This window comes from Myiozetetes cayanensis, unplaced genomic scaffold (genome assembly GCF_022539395.1).
Source record: "Myiozetetes cayanensis isolate MyiCay16 unplaced genomic scaffold, myiCay2020 scf1, whole genome shotgun sequence".
Taxonomy (NCBI): domain Eukaryota; kingdom Metazoa; phylum Chordata; class Aves; order Passeriformes; family Tyrannidae; genus Myiozetetes; species Myiozetetes cayanensis.
In genome coordinates this window covers 33,167,683-33,189,109 of record NW_026086604.1, presented here as the reverse complement: position 1 = coordinate 33,189,109, position 21,427 = coordinate 33,167,683, and the positions used below count along the sequence as shown (strand labels likewise).

Sequence of the window (21,427 nt, the reverse complement as noted above, 5' to 3'; positions counted from 1 at the left end):
AAAGAAAAAAGAAAAGAAAAAGGCACCTATTAAACACGTTTTCAAGTTTGGTTTTGTTTTTTTGTTGGTTTTTTTTTTTAAATATATAGACACCCTTGGATTACTTTTATTTATTAAAAGACAGTAATTGTGGAGAACTACTAATGAATACTGTCAGTAGTTTTTATCATCCCTACCCAAACAGAGAAGCCAAACTTCTCCAGAGCACACAATTCCCATCTGCCATGACAAGTAGATATCTGAAACACCTCCCATTATGAAGTGGGGAGAGACACTGCAAACCTAAAGAGCTATTATTATGTGTTTGACATTAAACTTCCAGTTCACTTGCTGTGATTTTACTGCAAGGCAACCTTCAATGAACTAATACCAAGCTCACTGCCTATCCTCAATCACAAAAATGTTTGTAAGCCTTCAAAATGATACCTCTTCATCAATTTTGACAACCATTAAGAAAATGATGTGTTCTGATTTCTTATATGCTGAGCAAGCAAGGACCATTAACACTCCAGTCTGATCAGTACTTCATGATATAAACAAGGAATGTTCATGATATGCATTATGCCTGGCCAAATCCAGTTAAAATAAATGTGATTCATAGAAAGGAAGACTGGAATAATAATTTCAGTCATTTCAGACAACATCTACATAAGCTAGAGGAAAGCAGGGAGTCAGTAATTACATTTAGGAGAGAAAGGGTCTGTCAATAATGCCCTCTGTACTAAGGCAAAATGAGATTTCCTATCTGTTACTATATACAGTAAATCAAGATTCACCAGACACTACAGCAGTTTCCATTCTGCAACTCTCCTGCAGTAATTTTTTTTAAGTAAAAAGCCTTCTTGCCTAATCTTTGCTGTGCTCCTGCTTGCAAAAATATCTATGATCCATAAAAAAAGGGAAAGCCCCTGTCCAAAACCAAAAAGCACTTTAATATGGTACTATTAAGTTTCTTCAAATAAATTAATAAATTACTAATGTCCCATTTTTAGCACAGAGTATACAGGTAGTGGTTAAAAAGCTTGAGGTCACAACAACAAATTCAATACAATACCTGTCTACAGCAACGACAACACTTTGGGAGCTCGTTTCACCAATGGATTCCTGAATACTTGCTATCTGCTTCCAATCCACGTTTCCACCAACTACAGTAAACAAAAATTGACAAACAGGTAAGTGATAACACAGAAAGAGCTGAGAAGAAAAACGAAGAAAAGTCGTGCCACTACCAGTATAATTAAATGTATTTTTAATTCACAAAAAAGAGAAGCACATTATTGATCTCCCTTGCATGATCTGGGCATCTCAGTGAACAGCTGCATGTTGGTCCAAGTCCTAATTAACTGGATTCTCTATCGATGTACAAACTATATTAGTCTGAGAAAATTATCCATGTTTGGAGCAATTGTATGAACAGATAAAAGTGGAAAAAAAAAATTAAAAAACACAAGAACCATCTTTTTTTCCTCCATCTTTCAATGAACCTTAGGTAATTTTGCTACTGAAAATATACAACAAATGATAGAGAATACCACACAAAGAACTTTTCACACTTTACTAGCATTGAGTAAATCCATCTTGATAGGTTTTATTTTAGATTATTCACAGAGAAGAGCTTCCACTAAAACTCCATCTTTAAGCTACATCTCAAGTACGGCAAAATTATCACAATAGTGAGAAAAATCTGTAAATAAAAATAGCAGTTATTTATTTTGGAGGCTAGAAACTATAACCCACATCTGGGAAATCTCATATTAAGAAACTGCTAACAACGAGCAAAATTCAGAAATTTCTGGTGATCTATAAACTCCCCTCGAACTGCCATCACAAAAAGAGAGAAATCCTGCACCATTCTGGGTAATTCCACATCCCCTGTGTTTATGTTTTTCCCCTTAGGCAGCCTATCAGAAAGATAGGGAAGAATAGAAGACTGAAAGAAAGCCAGCAGTTCTGTTCTCAGAGCTTTGCAGAGACAAAAAGTTCTCCTATTTCAGACTGCCTCCCAAAAGTCTGCTTTCGAGTCTCACTGTGTTCCACCCACACTTGGAGGTGGCTGGAGATGACTGTCAGACAAATCTATATAACCTGACCCATCTGAAATATTTTTCTAGGGCATTTATGGAACAAACATTTGGTACATACATACATACACATGTAACCTCATACTGGTATTTCAGCAACTTGTAATACTGTTGGGTTTGATCAAGGCTTCTCTTGTAAGCACACAAGCTGCCAGTATCAATTAGCTTGAGGCTCGGTAATGAGTCAGCTAAGAAACATATCAAATGAGCAGCTGGTGAAGTGAATTTGAAGTGCTAACTCCAAGAAGTCAAGGTAACAGTAACTAAGTCAGCCAGTTCTACATTAGAATTCCTTGTTATTGCAGTATTTACCATCAGTGCTGGAAAATCTAAGCAGACAGCAGACTTTTATTCTAACAGTTGAATCCCTTTCAATGAAACATAAAGAGTCACCTATATAATTCTGCTTTATGAAAAACCAATTCCTCAGATTCCCCTTGTTCAAAGAGGATTTCTGGTAAGAGGTACACTTTGGCTATGATCTACTCACAGCAGCAGGTTTTGACTTTCAACTTCATGAACAGAAACTGGAATAGAAGAAACCTGAATTTCCCAATTACAACTAAAAGTAAGACAACATTTCTACCAAAGAGGCAAAGAAATAGATGCTTATTCATTTACTTTTCCAACCCACATGCTTATGATGCTTAAAATGTCCGAGGAAAACAAAAATGGGCCACAGTAGGAAGATAATGTAAGAGATGAAGACGTTCAAATGCAGATGCCTGAAGAGCCACACCTGAATCCTTGCTGAGGCAGTAAATGAGCAAAGGAGCTTTAGGGGTTGGTTCTGTTGCTTTTTGGAGTGAATGCTGCTGTTTATCCATGTTTGAGTTTACAAGCAGGCTTGAAAGATGGAACTTCTGTGTCACCAGACTGAAACCTCAATGACTCTAATTAAACTCTAATTTTTCTGTAAAATGCGTCTGTACATATGGACGTATGCACTACTGTGTTCTTCACAGGAATTTAATTTAATAGAAAGGTTGCTTGAAACCCATAGTTCCAAAGGATACTTTGGAGTGATCATAGGAAATTAAACTATCTGCAAAGCACGATTTACAGAAAGGTGTGGAAAGAACTAAAACAGTTGAAAAAATGTTTTAATAGATCCGAAGTGCAAGAAAACCAAATTCCTATAAATTACGCATTTTCCTAAAAGATTGAAGCAATATTATAAAAAAAAAAAAAAAAGAAAAAAAAATGGTTATGTTTCCATATGTGCACTGTAATAAGCATTCCAGAAATTCAATTCAGAGAGAAACACTTCATGCATTTGGGCATAAACTATTTTCCTTAAAAATGCAGTTGACTGCACTAAAAAGTCTTTATGAGCTGGATTTACACCAATGAAAGCAAATATGATTTAGAGACACCTGACTACAGTTTACATTCTTGAGCTATTAGGACTTCAAACCTTTAGAGGCCAATCACATCAGTGTAGAGAAACTGCCAGCACTTGGAAAGAGTGAAGTTGGATAGGTCACGAGGGAACACTAAACTGGAGGATGCATATTGGAAGGGCAGAAGAAGCTCAGTATATGAGATGCTGGCAGACTCATTAATTTCCAGGCATAAGTTTTCCCTTCATCAACTCTTGGCAAGGTGAGTACACAGAGGCAGGCCAAAGGAAAGCAGAAGGGAAAGAAAATAACTGACTACAGAAGAAAAACTGTCTGAGGAGTAAACAAAGCTGGATGATTAGGACTAATCCAGGGGCTAAGATCAGGGAAAAAAAGGAAAATAATCATTACTACTAAAAAAGTGACACAAAATAAATCAAGGGAAGATAACGCTTTTGCTTGGCTGTGGGTGAAGTTCAGACAGGGCAGGAGATACTGAGCATCACACAAACTGAAACTTTTTAACAGTCAAATACATTTATACATATACACTCTGATATTGAGTTTCCTAACACGCTACACCTGTGTATCTTTAACTGTGTTCCCTTTTTAAAAAACAAACAAACAACAACCCCACAAGAAAAAACCCAGTTTTTAAGATAATTTAAGATAAGACCGCTATATATTTCTACGAGGATAATAAACAACATCCCATTTATGGAGTAAACTTTGGTGCTCAGGTCAACCTAAAAAAGGTACGCACTTAGTATCAAAGTAACCAAGAGAGCAAAGAAATGGCATCTCAGAATTTAAGCTAAATTAATCTCCCACTTGGTTTGAATTCTACATATTTCTCACAAAGCTTCACAACAGATGCTTAACCTACACATACTAACTTGCTTGTTTGGTAAAACACTTGGTGCACCAATGTTGTAATATTATTAAATCTGGTCATAACATCTATGATCCATTCTAAGTTCGTTCACCTGTATTTTAACAGAAATGAATAATATATAATTATCTTACATTTCCCACTCTTCCACTCTGGCAATAATATTTAACAGAGAAAACCAAATATTCCAGAAATTGGAACACATCTATTAAAAGCCTAAGAGTTTTATGAGGATTACTTTATGGTCTTCTGTCTGAACCTCACAGTCAACAAGAATGAAAACAAAGGACAAATCTGAATAGTTGTGAACAAAGCCAGTTAAATGAAATATATCTGCACTACTTACCCAGTCCCAGCCCCACAAATTCATCAGGTGCCTGATCTTTCGTTCCAGTAAAAGAACCTTCCCTGCCACGCACTGTCCCTGAGATGTAGCGAGGTTTTACTCCAGTTCCTATTAACTGTGCCAGTTCAAGCTGACTGATGCATTTCAGAATCTATCTCAGAGAATAACAAAGTTGTTTATCAACAAAAAGCAGTTTTAAATAGTAAAAAATAGATAAATAAAAATCTTCAAAAGAAAAAAATTACAAACACTCAAGGTCAGAAAATTATTTCTGTTCTTTTGTCTAAACTGAATCTTAATGTAGAGATGTTTTGCTACTTTAATTGGCTGCATAATGTATGCACAAAAGTATATACTTGGTACTTATGTAAAAACCACTGTATTGATGCACAAACAAGTACACCACTGTGTTCAAAAATCAGTAAACAGGCTTTCTTACAATTTAGATACAAATGACTTTTACCTCATGCCAGGAATTTCCTAAATAGTTTCCATCTGTATGAGCCACCGTGATGAGAGTTTTAATGGTGTCAATATTCTTCTGCTTCATTTCAGTAATACCAGAACTCACTGTAAGTAATGTAAATCTTGCTAATGCTTGAACATAGGCATCTCTTTCAAGCTACAAATGGGAAGGAAAAAAACAAAATTCTCATAAGTATTTTTTCTGTTTCTTGATCTTAGTACAGTCTGTGTGGTTTCATCAACTATACCATTTACCTTTCTCTTTCTAGAACTGAATTTCCAAAGCATAGTGAAAATATCTTATGTTCTTCTACAATAAGCTGTGGGACAAAACCAGGCTCCTTCTATTCATGAAGTGTAACGTCTGACAGCATAGAACACACAGGTTGTTGTCAAGTTTCTGGTTTGGTCTTTTTTTGGGGGAGGGGGGGTTCAGAAAATACGATGCTGTTTCAAAATAAATGTGGCTACTTAGCTAAGCTTTTAATATTCTTGTACAATACTCAGACCTACTCTGAAAATGCTGCCCTAGCAGACTCACTCAAGTTGCAGGATTTTTTGTCAACAGAGTCTACATTATGTATCTAAAAGGCATGTTTTGCCAATTCCACAAAATTGCTCAAAACATATTTGATTTAATCCACATTGTTCAGAGAACCTCAGAATCTTCTGAGGCAACTGTCATGGGTGGGTAAACAGCAAGTGACCATAATCTAGACAGATAAAATCTATCTCACAAAAAGGTTCCACATGTAGTTAGCCAATTTTTATGTTGTTCTATAAACAACAAAGGAAACTCTTCAGATCTCGTATGAACCAACTAAACCAGTGAAAAGGGGATTACAGTTGAGCTCATGTGTGCATTTTACTCTCCTGTTATGTATAAGTGAAATGTACACCAGATAAACAAATGACAATTACGAAATACACTTAACTGCTCGGATATTTAGGGCTGTTTTCAAGTTAAAAAATCATTCAGCATATAAACCAACCAAATACAAAATATATTAAAAAAACAACAAACCAGGAAGAATGCTTATTTCACAGAGAAAACATGAACACCACAACAGTGGGCAATGATAGAAGGGATGGATTATCACAGAGCCATACAGCGTGTCTGCCATGTTCAAACCCAACTACTACTGCAGGGTACGCTGGCAAAGGCACAGCAAGTGATGATGTCTAAGCACAGAAAAATGGAAGTTTCAAAGGAAGCATACTCAGCAATGAAGCTTTAGAGTCTACAAACTATGTATCTTCTGGAAAATGTTTTCAGTCCTACCTATTCATACAGATATTCCCTCTCTACCCCTTTTTCTAAGCCATCAAAGTAGGAGAAAAACAACTAAACAATGTGTCCATCACCCAAAAATTAAAACCAGATGATATAAGCATATTAAGCATATCCTTTTGGTGGATATCTTGGCTCAGATGCTTAAGGAAAAAAGTCAGACTCTGTGACAGTGTAAGATAAAGAAGCATAAATAATTAAAACCAGAATCTATAATTGAGGTTTTAGAGGTGAACATGCATAGCTTAAACTAAATTGTGTGCTTTGAAAACTTCCTTAAAACTAAAAGCATTGATATTTCTCAAAATGTGTAAACTAATGTTAAACTCTTATTAGACACCAATCTTAACTTCTGTATGTTTATTCAATGAAATAGAAAGGTTGCCAGCACTGGAGGAAAAACTTGATTCCAACAAAAAAGATCCTTAAATCAACTTAAGTACAGATTTGCCAGTCTCCTTCAAACCACCAGAACTATTTGGCCTCTGAAGTCAGACAAGATGCCATTTAATCACTGCCTTGTGCAATGGAACAGTCCTGTTACATACTGAAATCATCAAGCCAGTACTGTTTTTAATGATATCCACAAAGCAGAATTCCCGTACGAAAACAAAGAAGGAATATCATTTATATAAAAAATTCAAAAGCAACACTTCACATTGTCTGAAATTTAAAAACCTGGTTTTGGAACACCTCCAGTTCAGGCAAGTTTGTCCCAAGCCAATGGAAGGGTATGACTGGAGCATGGGGATCTTCGAGTGCAGCAAGCATGTCCTTGCCCTCCCCACGCAAGGCAGGCAACAGGTAGGACTGGGAGCTTAACTCTGCAGCTGCTGAAACCGATACTTGTAACCAGTTTCACTTTTGCAGCTCAGAAACAAAAATAACAGGAATGTGAAGTTCACTGACCAGCTGCAGGTTCCAGGGAAGGCTTTGTTTTATCAAATTTTTAAGTCTGTTCAGTTTGGAGGCAGGGGGTGGTAATGCAGAAATTAAGTGGAAAGACAGAGGAAGGAAACCTTCCATGATCTCAAATGGGCTTTTTAAAGCAGCTGTATAAGAGGTCCCAATGTGACTTTTCCCACTGGTGATAAAAAGTTATCTAATTTGCCAAATACAAGTGCAAGGGGACAAGGAAGGAAGGAAGCAGGGTTGTTGGTTGTGGTTTTTTTTTTTAATTTACATATGTTTTTGTTGTACACATGAAATAATGCAATGTCAAACATGAATTTTGCTTGCCCCTCTCTTCAGCTTACCCCTATGATAGACTTATTGTAGGCCATTATTCTATTTATTTATTAATTATCTACAATAACATAATTTTACCTTCACTACCAAGGATTTTTAAACGGAAAAAAATAAAGCCAAAAAAAGCCCAAATTTAATCAGAATTACCCTCTGGAGCCAGAGAGTCTGGAATTCTTGGCATGGTGCTTAATGCAAGATACATTCATGCATCACATCAGGAATGACATTTCCAGTGCCATAACTGTTAAAATAGCATCCAATTACACAAGTCTTGTATTAGTATAATCTCTCTGGAGCTGAGAAGAATACCTCAAATAGAGTTCACAGAGATACTATTTTACTTGTGAAACACGATAAAAGACTCATTTTAGGAAGCACCACAACAAAGCTAAATAGCTTGTAACTAGAAAGAAAGTTAAAAAGAAAGTACTTTGACTTAAAAGTAGTCAACTGATACGGAAACAAAAATTCAGTACATAGGCATGGAAGAACTTAAGATAAAACACCAGGAAAAAGAAAGGTAACTTCATTTACACTTCCAGTCAAATATCAGATGAAGCAGTAATGGCAGAAGAAGGTAGCCTCTAGGTTGCAATAACTTCAGCAACAAGGACCCTTAGAACCCCACTAATATTTTGCTGGTACATAAATCAAAGTATTGTCTCAATCTTACAGGTTTTTTTACCTGAATGTTGAAAATGCAAGCAATCCGGATTGCACATCGTATACCCTCTAAACAAAGAGAGGCAACTTCGGTGTCATCACAGTCCTGCAGACCCACACTGAACGCAGCCAGAAAAGGTGTCCACGCCAACTGGAACATACGCACAATAAGTGTTATATCAGCACCTTACTTGAGTTACTACTTGAAGGGAATGTTATAGTTTCGACATCTTGCTAAGGTGTAAATTCCATCCTTAACTCACATCATTACACTGAAGTTGCCTTTTGCCAAAAAGGAAATAGGACAGATAGTCATGAGACATAGAATAGTATAAAGCATGGTTAGATGAGATGTGAGGATGGGACAGGAGTACTGCAGACTGGCACTCCTCTCAGAAGCACTCGTCCTCTCCCTCAGCAACCAGCACACACAACCATCCTCAGATTGTAGGAAAACCCAAACCCTAAAGCTGTATCAGTTAGATGTCTATTGGAACTTTGGTATTCCCAGGATAATCTTTATCTTTGTACACTGAGAAAGAGAGATAAGAGTCAATAGCTATTGCAAAAACCAATACAGCACATAACAGATTTCTTCATGATGAAAAGTACTTAAATAAGACTAGTTTGTCCTGATAACACCAGTGGGAAAGAAAAGGCAGTGAAAATAGGACAAACTTTATTAATTCTACTAAAATTATGGTAAAACAATAACGAGAAATACAGGACGTGAATCTGCTCCTAATTTTGTAGTATCCCTCCATATTCTTGTATCCAAGCCACTGTTGATGTTTTTCATTTCTCTTGCTTTAGGTGGAACTGGGGGTATAGAATCAACTGAAGTTATTGCAGGAGAGTCTACATGGTCCTGTCTTTGTGGTCAAGGCTCCCTCTCCCACAGCCAGAAAAATCAATCAGAAGATGCAGAGGGAACCTGCCATAACTCCATGTGGTTAAGGAGAGGAAACCCCACAGTACCCAGAACAACTTTCAAAATTGTTTTACCTGAAGTCACCCCAGATGAAATATACAGTCAATGGGCAGAGCAAGGAGTAGAGATTTCACACTTAATTTCATACTAAAATGATGCACCACAGAGCTCTGGTTTAATTTAAGCCAGCAATTTCGAATGCACTACCTCAGAAAAACATTTAACACTTGCATACTTTCTTAAGAACTATCTAATGATCTGTATATATGCTTTTTAACTAGATTTATGCTGTTATTTTTAATACACTGTTTTGTCACTAAGAGTGAAAATTAAGCCCCAAACCCAGACCATTAACTTTGGGCTGCTTAGGTGGATACATAGAGTAAATTTTTGCTCTGTTTTAAAGATGTAAATGTATCTGTAAATACAGTTATAGTGATCAACTTTATATGGACATCAATAGATGAGATACCCAGAAATTTATAAAATTTTGCTGAAATAAAAATTTTAAAAAGTCTAAAAAATATGAAATTCAGTATTTAAATTTCACAGTTCTCACTTTTTTGAGAACACATTACATGGTCCTCAGTAGTTTAATTAGTTCATGAATATCCTCAAGTAAGAAAACTTCTAATTCTTAGCACCTTCACAAAAGAGATTAAGGGTGTTAATTTATCCTGATGCTTCATATTTTGCTCCTTTGAAAATGGACTTTGCAAATGGACTTTCCAGATGTTAAAGGCTAGGAACTACTAGGGTTGGTATTTTAAGAAAAAATAGACTATGATTCTTGATCCTGGGCCTGGAGCTCCACCTGACCTCACAACACATCCCTCCAGGGAACCATTTGTTTATTGTAATGGTAGCAGTGGTCTGGGACTTCACCTCCCTGGAGCAGTTCACGAAGGGGTTATGCGAGGACCATGGCTTGCACAAAGGGCCGCAAGTGAGAGCACATGGTAAGGGCACAACAATTTATTTCAGTGGCAGATAACTGCTATGGGTTGGTTTTGCCAGAGACCACATCCAAGAGCACACTGAGGCATCACACACTGCTGAATGACTCTGTATCTATGAATCTGAATCACTGGTACGGAAAAGGCATTTGGGATGTGGACCTACACAAGAGCAAAGACAGGTGTTTAGAATAATAGTTTAATACAGGTCCAGTTTGTTCTGGTAACTGCTCCCTCAAAATGTAATGAAGTAATCTCCCCTAGAAGCAGTAAGAGGGAGCCAAAACAATGAACTGAAATTAATAACTTCTCACTTTTATAAATCTGGATTTGACTCCACCTCTATACCTGAAATAAAAATGCTAACACTTCAAATTTTTAACTATTCTTTATAGTTTTTTCCCCTTAACATACTCCTCTTAACTCCTCCATTGTAGCAAGATGCTGCTTCCACCAGCACTGAAACTTCTTAAATTCCAGGGTAAATTAGATTAGAAGGCTCAAAATCCTTTCTTTCTTGTAGCAATTTAAATAACTTACAAAATGATCAAAACATAGCAGATACAAACCTTTAGTATTTTCAATAAATCCTATCAGTATTTTTTATTAAGAAACTGTGATATTCTCCATATTAAACATGTATCTCACCTTAAACATGGGTCTCACATGCTCCAGGTGTGTTGCACTAGTAAAAGGGGCCTGAACGTGGCTCACTGCCTCCATAAGAGCTTTAGCTGTTTTAGCCATTTGTTCCATTTCCAAGTTATAAAGGAGTCTTCTCTGCTTTTCACTAGCAACACCTGTAAACAGATTTTTTCCTCTCATTTGTGCATCTTTAGCAGTGGTGTCTTTAGGAATATAAGAACTTCACATTTTTCATTAAGTGCAATACTCAGATGCAATTTTTGTATTAACTTTACATTTTGACATTACCACAACAGCAAGATATTTCTTCTATAATACAGATAAAATTTAACTTAAGGTAAACTAATGTGTGAAATGTAACCTATTTTTAAACCTTTATAGCATTTTAAGATTTGCACAACAAAGATTTCTTCTCCATCACCTCAACTGACAGCACAAATATGACATCCTTAAACTAAATTCAAAGTGAAGAAACATTTTGTAGTAATCTATCAGCACACAAAAGAAGAATAAAAATACTGGACATCCTTTTTCTGAGGGACAACTACATTAATCAAATTTTCATTTCCATAATAGAATCTCCATCTCATCAAGACAGTGAAACCCAAGAAGCATGTAATAATAAGTTTTTTAAAAATTACAATAAAACATAATGATAACTGAATGAATACTGAAAACAAGAGGGATTCTTTTTTACCAGATGCAACTTTCCTGCAAGCAATCTGTTCATAAGGCTAACACAGGATTTGAAAGTACACAAATATGTTGGGAAAAAGTCAAGTCTCTTTAATGTTCTCTGGAGAAAAGCTAGAATGATTAACACCTGAGTCTTCATGCTGTGTCAAACACAAGTTGTTTTTTTTCTCAAGTTTTTCTGGTATTTGAGAGAGGAAAAGATAATTCATTTTACAAGTGAATAAATTAGTGCCCTACAAACCAAACATTGCAAAATTTTTGAAGATGACAGATTGGTTATTGCAGGAAATCACAATGGTTACTACAGAAATAGAAGACTCACACAATCTGTCCATTCTGCACTATGCCTATCGGTGACACTTTTTTCATAAAGCCCTTAAATTTCCCTGTGTTGCTGTTCAACAGCAAAACCTGCCTTCTCTCCATGGTGAATGCACCAATTGCCAGGAATTCAGATACAAAGGGAAGTGAAAATAAGCAGTTGCATTTAACACAGATTTTAAGGCATCATCATGCATTTATATTAAAAGGAAAAGGATATGAAATTAGAAGGGAGGACTCATTTTGAGTTGAGTGGTGTTTGCTTCAAATGAACTCTCATTTTAAAAAGGAGAACTTAATGAAACTGAAGAGCCAAAACTTTGAAGAAAGGTAGAATTGCAACTACTTACTTTGTTTACTAGATTTTGTGGGTATTGTTAATTCTTTTGTTTCCTTCATTGAAATCTTCTTTCCAGCTATTTCATTATAGATAGCAGACAAATATTCTTCAGGGAGATCTTTACTGTCATTGATACCTCTATTCATTTTAATATACTGTTCTTTTGTCATTTTATTCTTAACCTGAAACCCAGAGAGTAGCTGTAAATATCAACAAATGAGGCAAGCTCATTGCAGTTACAATGCTGCCTATAAAACTGCCCAGCAGATGAAAAATTACCATCAAGAACAAATCTACTGATTCAGAAGACAATTTTAAGTATTCAACATATGCAAGACTACACTGTCATATCTACAAAACAATATAAGGAGGTGAGGACAGTCCAACACTCATGCAGTAGGATCCACAGATTGATTTGAGAGAAAGAGAGAAGGAGAGAGAGAGAAAGAGAGAAGGAGAGAGAGAGAGAGAGAAGGAGAGAGAGAAAGAGAGAAGGAGAGAGAGAGAAAGAGAGAAGGAGAGAGAGAGAAAGAGTGCTTTATCTTGTCATAAAGACCAAACTATCTATCTAAAAGAAATCTACCTTACAGAAAGGCCTAAGCAAAACAACTTAAAAATCTCAACTTCCATAAAACATAAAACTGTTAACTATAAGCTACCTTACATCTCACACACATATTGGTGTTAAATTGGACCTCAAGCTTTTAAAACTACATTGTCACAAAGCTTGAAAGTTACATATCTATGGATTACACAGATATTTATTCCAGCAACATACCTGTGGACTGTGAAGATCTGTTGTCAACATGATAATAGAGTAAGCTAAAACATATGCAGTATCTGCACTGGCAAAAAGAGTTTGCCTGAAGGCAAAAAGGAGAAAAAGAACATCAAATTGAATTTATTAGGATTTTTTACTAATTATTCAGCTTTCCAAGGTTCTGAATACAAAGTACATCTTACCCTTGGTTACATTCTAAATATCTAGCAGCAAATTTCTCCATTAGGCGATCAATTTTTTGAGCTTCTCCTGGAAGACGAAATCCTTCTAGAAACATGCGCAGAGCTGAAACAAAATCCTTTCCCGAAAAGTCGTGTTGGTCTACATAGGCATACATGACTTCTTTGTTAAATTTATCATTGTCTCCCAGGAACTCCCCAACCTGAGTCTAAAATAAGAACAGAAAAGACAAACTAGTGCATTGACACTTGGAAAAATACAAAACCAAAACCTGAGTCAAATGTCTCACAAAAAGAGAGGCCTATGTGCAGTTAACAATGACATACTCCTGCTTCTCCTCTACTCTCCGAAGCCAAGTATTTTGGCCATATATTCCATCATAATGCTCTTACATGCTCATATATATCTGCTTACATTCCTCCTTCTCTGGCTTTACTTATATGTCATTTTTCCATTAGATGAACTCCACGTGCACAATACAAAGTTAATATTACCCATGATTGTTCTCTACTATAATGATTTTTGTAGTTAGAAGACTTACTACAGGAATGAAAAGCTTACTAAACTCAACTTTATCCCCTAGGGCGCAGATCTCAAACTGATGCAAGTAATGCTCAAATATAAAGTCCAGAAACAGCTGCTAGCTGCAAATAAAATCAAAGCCCTCTCTGAAGGACAGATACTTCCGGCAGTTGCTTACTGGACTAAAGTACATACAATTTACTAAGTTGCTTCTAGCTATACTAGTAACCAAGTACAAGTATTGAGTCAGCTCAAGTAGGTCAGCGTTCTCCTTTACACTTTGCTGAACTGCAGGATACATATAGTATATGGTACAGTTCTAATGCAATCTCCAATTCAAATTCCTTAAGCTTACGAATTTTAGAAGAGAAAGTTTCCTTTTCTTCATTGTACAATAATGTTACATGCTTCAAAACACTAACAAGTCATCTGCAATTAGTATAAACACATCTGCATCAGCAAAAACAATTATCAGGACAGTTTTCTTACTGAATCTAATCTTTCCTCTTGATGCAAGAACTGAGCAATATCTTCTGGAGTAGTGCCAAGCATTCCTTGTTCTTGCAGGTACTGAATCCCTCTCTTTGGTTTCTTATTGAACCTGTACAATCAAGATCAGGATGGAATAAGAGTTAATCCTTTTACCCATGCACAAAGCTGTACCAGCTTAAGTAAAAAGATTTAATAATTTCAGATAAGGTCCTGAAAAATCTATGTATTAAATATTTTTTCCTTTATCAAACTATGCATTAGATAGGAATGACCTGTTGCTTTCTATGATTATTGAATGATGGGGGTTTTGTTTGTTTTTGTTGTTGTTATCCTGTAAACAGCCTCCTCTTCCTCTTTCCAACATAACTGCCAGCATGTCATCCACGCAGCTCCAACTAAAGAGAGCTAAACACTATCATTTAGTCTGGCACTCGTGAACTAAAAAATATTCCACAGAGACAGCAAAGTGTTGGCTTGGAAAGAACAATTACACCCTGTTGCTTTTTGTTTCAATCTGTATGAAACAACCAAGAAATCCATGAGCTGCCTATAAGAATGACAATGTACAAGACGAGGAACCAGGTAACTGAAAGAAATCAAACCCCTGAAGGAATAAGGCATGTTTGTTCAGGGTCCAGAACTATACGACAAAAAACTTTCATTTTTGCATAAACTGACCTCACAGAGGAGGTTAAGGTAAACAAGCTGAAGATTCATGTCACACCGCACTGAGAAATTACACTATCCTGCAGTTCTAATTATGACAAGTTAATTAATCAGAAGGAAGCATCAGCTTAAGTATATAGGCACTTTCATCAGTAATGTGTACATTAAAAAGGGTCATATTCAACTGATCAGGAGTTCAATGTTCTTTTTATCCAAATATAAACCCCTTATTTTTAGACAAGCAGGTCTGGAGAAAAAAGAACAAACATTCAGAGTACTCATCTTCTAGCTGTGAGGAATTAGGTTAACACAAAACACTGTTGACAGGCTCCAAAGGGGACACCCTCTTTCACCAGAGGAAGTGCTGTTACATCCAGAGTATTTTCCTAACACAAGATGAGTATCTATGAGGAGAAGGAAGAAAAACCCAGGAATCTTCATTGCTCCAAAAGAATCCACCCTCCCGGGGTGATAAAAGGGCACTCACAAGTCAATTCCTTGTTCTATTATTTCCTTTTGTTGCTTTAGGACCTCAAACTGCTCTGGGTTGTCAGTGCCAGACATCTGTGTGCTGTAACTGCCAATTCCTGATGAAGCAGTAGAATCCAAGGAATTTAAGCTTCCATATCTGTTAATTGTCTCAGGGTGTTTGGTTTCACTGCTGTCCTGTTCTGTGGGTTTTTCTTGGCCTAGAAATTCAAAAGGGTTACATACATCCAAAATACATACAGTGGAAAAACCCCTAAAATCACAGCTTATTCTTAAAATCCTTTCTAAAGGCTTTGAAAAGTTAGTAGGGTTGCCTTCAGTGATGTATTTATTTTTATTAAAATATTCTGCTTTTATTTTAATTGGGAAAATAATAATAAAAAAATCACTACAAAATATCAAGAAGAATTCTTTTAGTTTGTCACATACTGAAATTAAAGCCTTAATTATAATTTGTAGGCACCTGGAAAAAAATGTGAGGCCTTAGAAACCTAATTAATTACATGTCATATCTTTTATTTTCAACTCCAATATTACTTTTTACCTGAAGAAAACCACAATATTCTGAATTTCTGAAGCACAGTGTCTAAAAGAATGTAGACACGTCAAGGAGTCGGTGCTCTCAGCTCACAAGGACAGCCATGCTAACCATCCTAAAAAGTTTATTACTTCACCTACCAACTTTAACACCTAATCTGAAAATTCTGGTATAATCTTAGTACTTCTCACCTCAGGTCAGACGGAAACCGGATTAAAACAAGACTAATGATTTAGTTACTTCACTGCTTACAACATTCTAAGTTCTACAGCTATAATAAGTAAATAATAAACAAATGAGTAATTTTTTTTTTTACTATTAAGTAAAAAAAAAAAATGCTCTCCATCCAGCTTGCTCCAGTAGTAATTTAATCAATATGAAATGAGATGCAATTAGGGGAGCTTCAAAGCAAGTTCTGAGATCCTTTTAAAATTAGAAATATAGAAAATAACAGGATGTAGTCATTTTCAGTGTAGTAGTGTTTTATGAATTCATACAATTAGGAAAAGACATCTTAGACACCTTGTTCAAATGACACCAAACTTACAAACATTTCTATAAAGAAAGAAAATTATTCTCTCTCTTTAATGCAAGAGACCTTACTAATCTGTACACTACCATTATCAAGATATTGATAGTACACACTAAACTCTTGCAGCACTTCTTCACTAAAGAAGAAACATATTGCGTCTTACCAAGTGTTGTCTGAGAGTTGGGATTTACATATTGATCCTTACTCCACTCGACCATGCACTTCAAGATTGATACTAAGCATTCCAATCCTTTTTTTCTCAAACTTAATTCCTAGAAAAGATTTCATAAACAATTAATAAGTGGAGTGGAGTTTAGTTTCAACCTGTCATGCCAAGAAACATGAAGCTTCATAAAGTTTAGCGAAATTTTTACCTGAACATTGGACATTCCAAGTTCTTGGCTACCCCTTCCTTGAGCAATCTTTGATAAGTCATTAACCAGCCTTTCAAATATATTTGCTGCATTTAAATCACAATCATAGTTCACGTAGATGTCCACTACACTCTGGGCATCTATAAATAAAGTGACATTGTCAAACTTGGAACAAAAACTAGGTAACTCAATCAAAGGCAAGTACAGTTTTGTTCTTCAACATAAAAATGTAAAAGCTAGGATCAAATGGTCCTTCATACCTGCACATATCCTTGTCAGTGTTTGTATAACCATCCATTTATGATCAAATGAACTAGTAGAAGTTTCCAAGATATACAGGAAAATTTCTTTGAAGAAAACCTAACAAATATTCCAGGAAGAGGGAGAAAAAAAAAATCTATTACAAACACAGTCACTAACTTTGATGTCAAAATTCTGACATAATTCTGAAAGCAGCACCTTAGAGATACAGGAAATAAAGAGGAAAAAAAAAAGAAGGAAAGGAAGAAATACAACTCATGCTTGACACATTCAAATTGGGATTTGAATTGTTAGTTATGTACTTCTGGAGTTTTAGCCAGATGAAAAATTTGCTTTATATTCTGAGCACTCAAAACCAGAAGACAGGAATGATGTCAGACCCTGAAGGACAATTTTAGCCTAATAAGAAGTCTAAGCTGCTAAGAGTTCATTTGGGATTTTGAAAGGAGAGGTATTACTGCATCACAAAAAGATTTTCTCTACAAGACAGTAAAAACATAACAAAGAGCCACTTAAGCAGATTTAAAGTATAGGACCTTCATCAGAAAGGAAAAATTCTGACAAAAGAATCACACTTCGGTATTAGATTACTGGAAGAAGGGTACTGGTCAAGCACAGCATAAAACTGCAGCAAGTCCATTAGTAAGAAAGCTACTCTTCCCTAAAAGACACATTAGTTTTCCCTGAAATCACTTTAGTACAGGTGCTGTTGTTTGCAACAGAGACGATTTTATCCCCTCTCAGTTCCTCACCAGATCTATCAGCACTACAGGCTGACTAATTCAGCCAAGCATGCTTAGCAGGACAGGCTTCTTCTCACTTCTTCCCTGAGCAGCAGCAACTGCTGTAACAGCATCTGAGCTCTGAGTGAGAACAGCTACATGGCATTACATCACCATCCTACGCAGCACTACATCACTGTTTGGCACTTCTGAGAGTTCAGCTCTTCACAGCCAGTTGTGGCCTACCAAATCCATCAGCACGTTTTTCTAGAACTGCTCATAGTCTCAGGCTCACTTCTCTTCTCCAATAGCATCATGCAAATATCCAAATACGTAACTACTCTTGTTTATAATATTTGGCTATTCCTTCATAGCACAGAATTTATACAGAGGTTTTTATGCTGTTAGCCACGTAGGGGTAAACATAAGGGTAATCGCACTTTATGTCACGTGTTTGGGGAAAAACAGCAACGCTGACTTCTAGGCAACTTTGTCAGTAAGTAATTTCCTCGAGCAAAATGTGCTACCAACAGTTATGTCTCTTTAAAGTGACAGGCACTCAGCACAATCCCAGATAGTAGTCTTAGTAAGGAAACCACCCTATGAAACCTAAGGAGTTTTCAACATAAGATCAAAGACTTTCAAGTGCCTAAACATACCTAAGAGAATACTAGATTGATTTTAACCACAGTTTTATGTAATAAGACATTACAAAGACAAAAATTTAACAAATGTCATGCTAAGAGCAATCCTTAGTTACGTATTTCCTGTTTTCTGATTTTTTTTACTGAATGACAGTAATGTTATATACTCTCTGAAATTAGGAAAATATTTTTTCTGGTAGAAAATTTAAAAAAAAGAAGCCACTGATGGAGCAGAGAAAAAAGTTTCAAGAATAGAAACCAAACCCAAATCTAAATTAGAAGAGAAATTAACTGGAAGGTCTGCATATTATGAAGGCACTTCAGATCTCTGCTTCCAAGATAGAGCTGAACTTCTTGCTTTTGGTGTCACCTTTGGAGAAGCATATCTTGGAATGAATAGTTTCCCAAAACTGTACTGATTATTTACATTTCAGATATTTAAAAACGCTATCACTTTGTTACTTATTGTAATTCACCTCAGAGTTGAGACTGTTCCTAGTATATTGGAAAAGTAAACCAGAAAGGAGCCAATTATTTATTTATGTGGTCAACTGAGAGTAGGAGTTTAAAGGTAGCTTATATTAATGACAATTACGAAAGGGTGGTAATGGTAAATACAGCTAAATGCCACCCCAACTGCTCTGGTATCTTGGACTTGACTGCAAATATATTCAATGACCCATTCAGAAATACAGTTACAATACAACTAATGTACAACTCAAGCTATTTTACCTGTCAGAGCTACTGTAAGTCAAAAGGCCAAGGGAGGGACACTTCCAACAGAATCTGAAGCTTTTCTTTTAAAATATGTCAGAAAATTCTTACACAGACGAAGAATGCAGCCTCAATCCCAAAATATATAGATTTTGCATATTACAAATCAGAGCATATGGCTCTTCTTACAGCTCTAAGACACAAACTGAATGTGAAGTTAGCTACTTGTCTACCCACATCTTTTGAATAACCTTTAGGATCAGTAGCTGAAATAAGAGGAATTCTTAGCTTGCAATCAGGAAAAAGTTTCTGCCCCCCACATTTTTGCAATAGATGGACACTTCGGCAGCATCAAGTTTTTTTGCTCACAAGGAGGAAACACAGCCCTGATAAATAATGATGGTCCTAATTCAACATATTCTAGAACCTGCTACAATAGGGTAGGGTATCCTATATCCCATTTTCCTCAGATATGTCTTCATTTTCTGCCTGGAATTTGTGAAAGGATGGCAGCGATGGAAACCCATCCAATTTCTGTCAGGGAAGTTGGACTGCAATGCATTCACCACCTACATGCCGATTGTAAGCTCTGTGAGCACACAGCAAGTCCAACGCTTTCTGGGAAGCAGGCTGTGTGACTGAGGAGCAGCTCAGCCCAGTCTGTCTGATGTGCCAAACACCAGACATGCACTACAGTCTTGTTGAGCACACAGTTTGTCTTGAAACCCTTCAAAACACATCATATTTTCAAGGCACATTCAATCAACTGCTACAAAATACTGGAAAATCTATTGTTTCTTCACCTAAAAGGTATCAAAATAACCTGGTAAAGTGATCAGAACACAATCCTTTTCTGACCTGCTACTGTCAAATGAGGTTCTTCCTCCAAAGCTGCCATAACATATCAACTTGTACAGTGACATCCACAGATGAAGAATTCCCTGAACTCAAGGTCCTTGTAACAGCAACATTATCAACATTTCTCAGCAGCTTTTCACGCACTTAAGCTCCAAACAGATGGGGAAATCTGCAGGCTTCAGTGTTCATACTGACTCCACAAACATAAAAATACTAAAATGCACAGTAGGGACACCCTGTACACACTACTGCTTAATTCACCACAGAATTAAGATCTTTAACACATGGGACACCACAAGAGGGTATCCACGTGGTTCCAAAGGACAGATTAGTTCTGTACACAGCTATGCCACGGCACAAAGAGTAGAACTCAAAAAAAACCCTCTACATAAATATGACTTAGAATATATTGGTCCAGTGAGAGAATTCACACTGTCTGCAAGGATTCAGATAACTTACTGCTAAGAATACAGACTTATCTCTACTTACAGCCCAAGGAGTTTAATTGTGTGCATATCTTTAGAGGAAATGAGATTATCTTATTCAAAACATATATTGATGTAGGCCCTGATATACAAAGAAGTGGCTACAATAATCAAATAGCTGGGATTTACCTAGAGAAAGAAATCTGTTCCACTGACCTTAAAGAGAATCCAATATGCTTTTCAAGTCATTAATTTTTCTTTTAAAATTCATTTTTAAAACTGTATATTACATAGACTTTTCATATGTGTACTCATTTTCCTAATTTGTCCTATTCAGTGCAGGGCTAAACTTTCTTAATCACATTATTGAACACTAATTGATTGAGCTCAGCCACAAACCTACTGAATTCTGAGTTTCAGCATCATTCTGCGATAATAACATACCACAGCCATAAGAAAATTTTTAAATAAGGAAGATCTGGCAAGTCTTACATAAAAGCTGTGAGTCAAATTTATCTAAGTGAGATTGAGCCACAAGCAAACAAACAAATGTTCACTGAACATGCCCCACTCCTTAGTTAGAAATTAATGTAACGTACCTCGATCTGCATCTTTAGATGAGTCTTAAAGTTTGAGAGGAGGGTAAGAAATATGGAAAGTGAAAGTTCAAAAACTTCTGGAACTGATGAGACGCCATTTTTTGACAGTGCAACACAAAGGTACTGCTTTATAGCATTAATAAACATCTCATTTGTCCTGAAGACTGGTCCTGCATTTTGCAGAATGGACAGAAGCAACTGCAATGAAAGAATCTTTGATCGCAGTTCATGAGATCTAGAACAAAACAGAGCATGTCAACTCAGCCTAAGTCATAAAAAGTCATTCTCTTGAAAAGTCAATACACGCCACAATGATTTTGCAAGTTGTATGTTAATGAAATTCACTCAAATTTGGCATAGCCTGTTGTAGAAAGGGTCATTAAAAGATGTCGATCTTCTTTACTGAAGTTGG

The 21,427-nt window shown here is 36.2% G+C and overlaps 1 protein-coding gene across 1 annotated transcript in view; it reads right to left on the bottom strand.

Annotated features, from left to right (window-relative positions):
• ARFGEF1 (ADP ribosylation factor guanine nucleotide exchange factor 1) overlaps positions 1-21,427 on the bottom strand; it is an 87,300-nt gene that overhangs the window by 19,037 nt on the left and 46,836 nt on the right. The window contains exons 10-23 of the mRNA XM_050318363.1: positions 21,016-21,250; positions 17,053-17,152; positions 16,793-16,932; positions 16,582-16,690; positions 15,347-15,548; positions 14,191-14,302; positions 13,182-13,387; positions 12,997-13,081; positions 12,229-12,400; positions 10,865-11,016; positions 8,352-8,480; positions 5,126-5,284; positions 4,663-4,813; positions 1,055-1,145 (exon numbers count right to left, since the gene is read on the bottom strand). Coding sequence (XP_050174320.1) covers positions 1,055-1,145; positions 4,663-4,813; positions 5,126-5,284; positions 8,352-8,480; positions 10,865-11,016; positions 12,229-12,400; positions 12,997-13,081; positions 13,182-13,387; positions 14,191-14,302; positions 15,347-15,548; positions 16,582-16,690; positions 16,793-16,932; positions 17,053-17,152; positions 21,016-21,250 — 2,043 coding nt within the window. The remainder of the gene's footprint in view (positions 1-1,054; positions 1,146-4,662; positions 4,814-5,125; positions 5,285-8,351; positions 8,481-10,864; positions 11,017-12,228; positions 12,401-12,996; positions 13,082-13,181; positions 13,388-14,190; positions 14,303-15,346; positions 15,549-16,581; positions 16,691-16,792; positions 16,933-17,052; positions 17,153-21,015; positions 21,251-21,427) is intronic.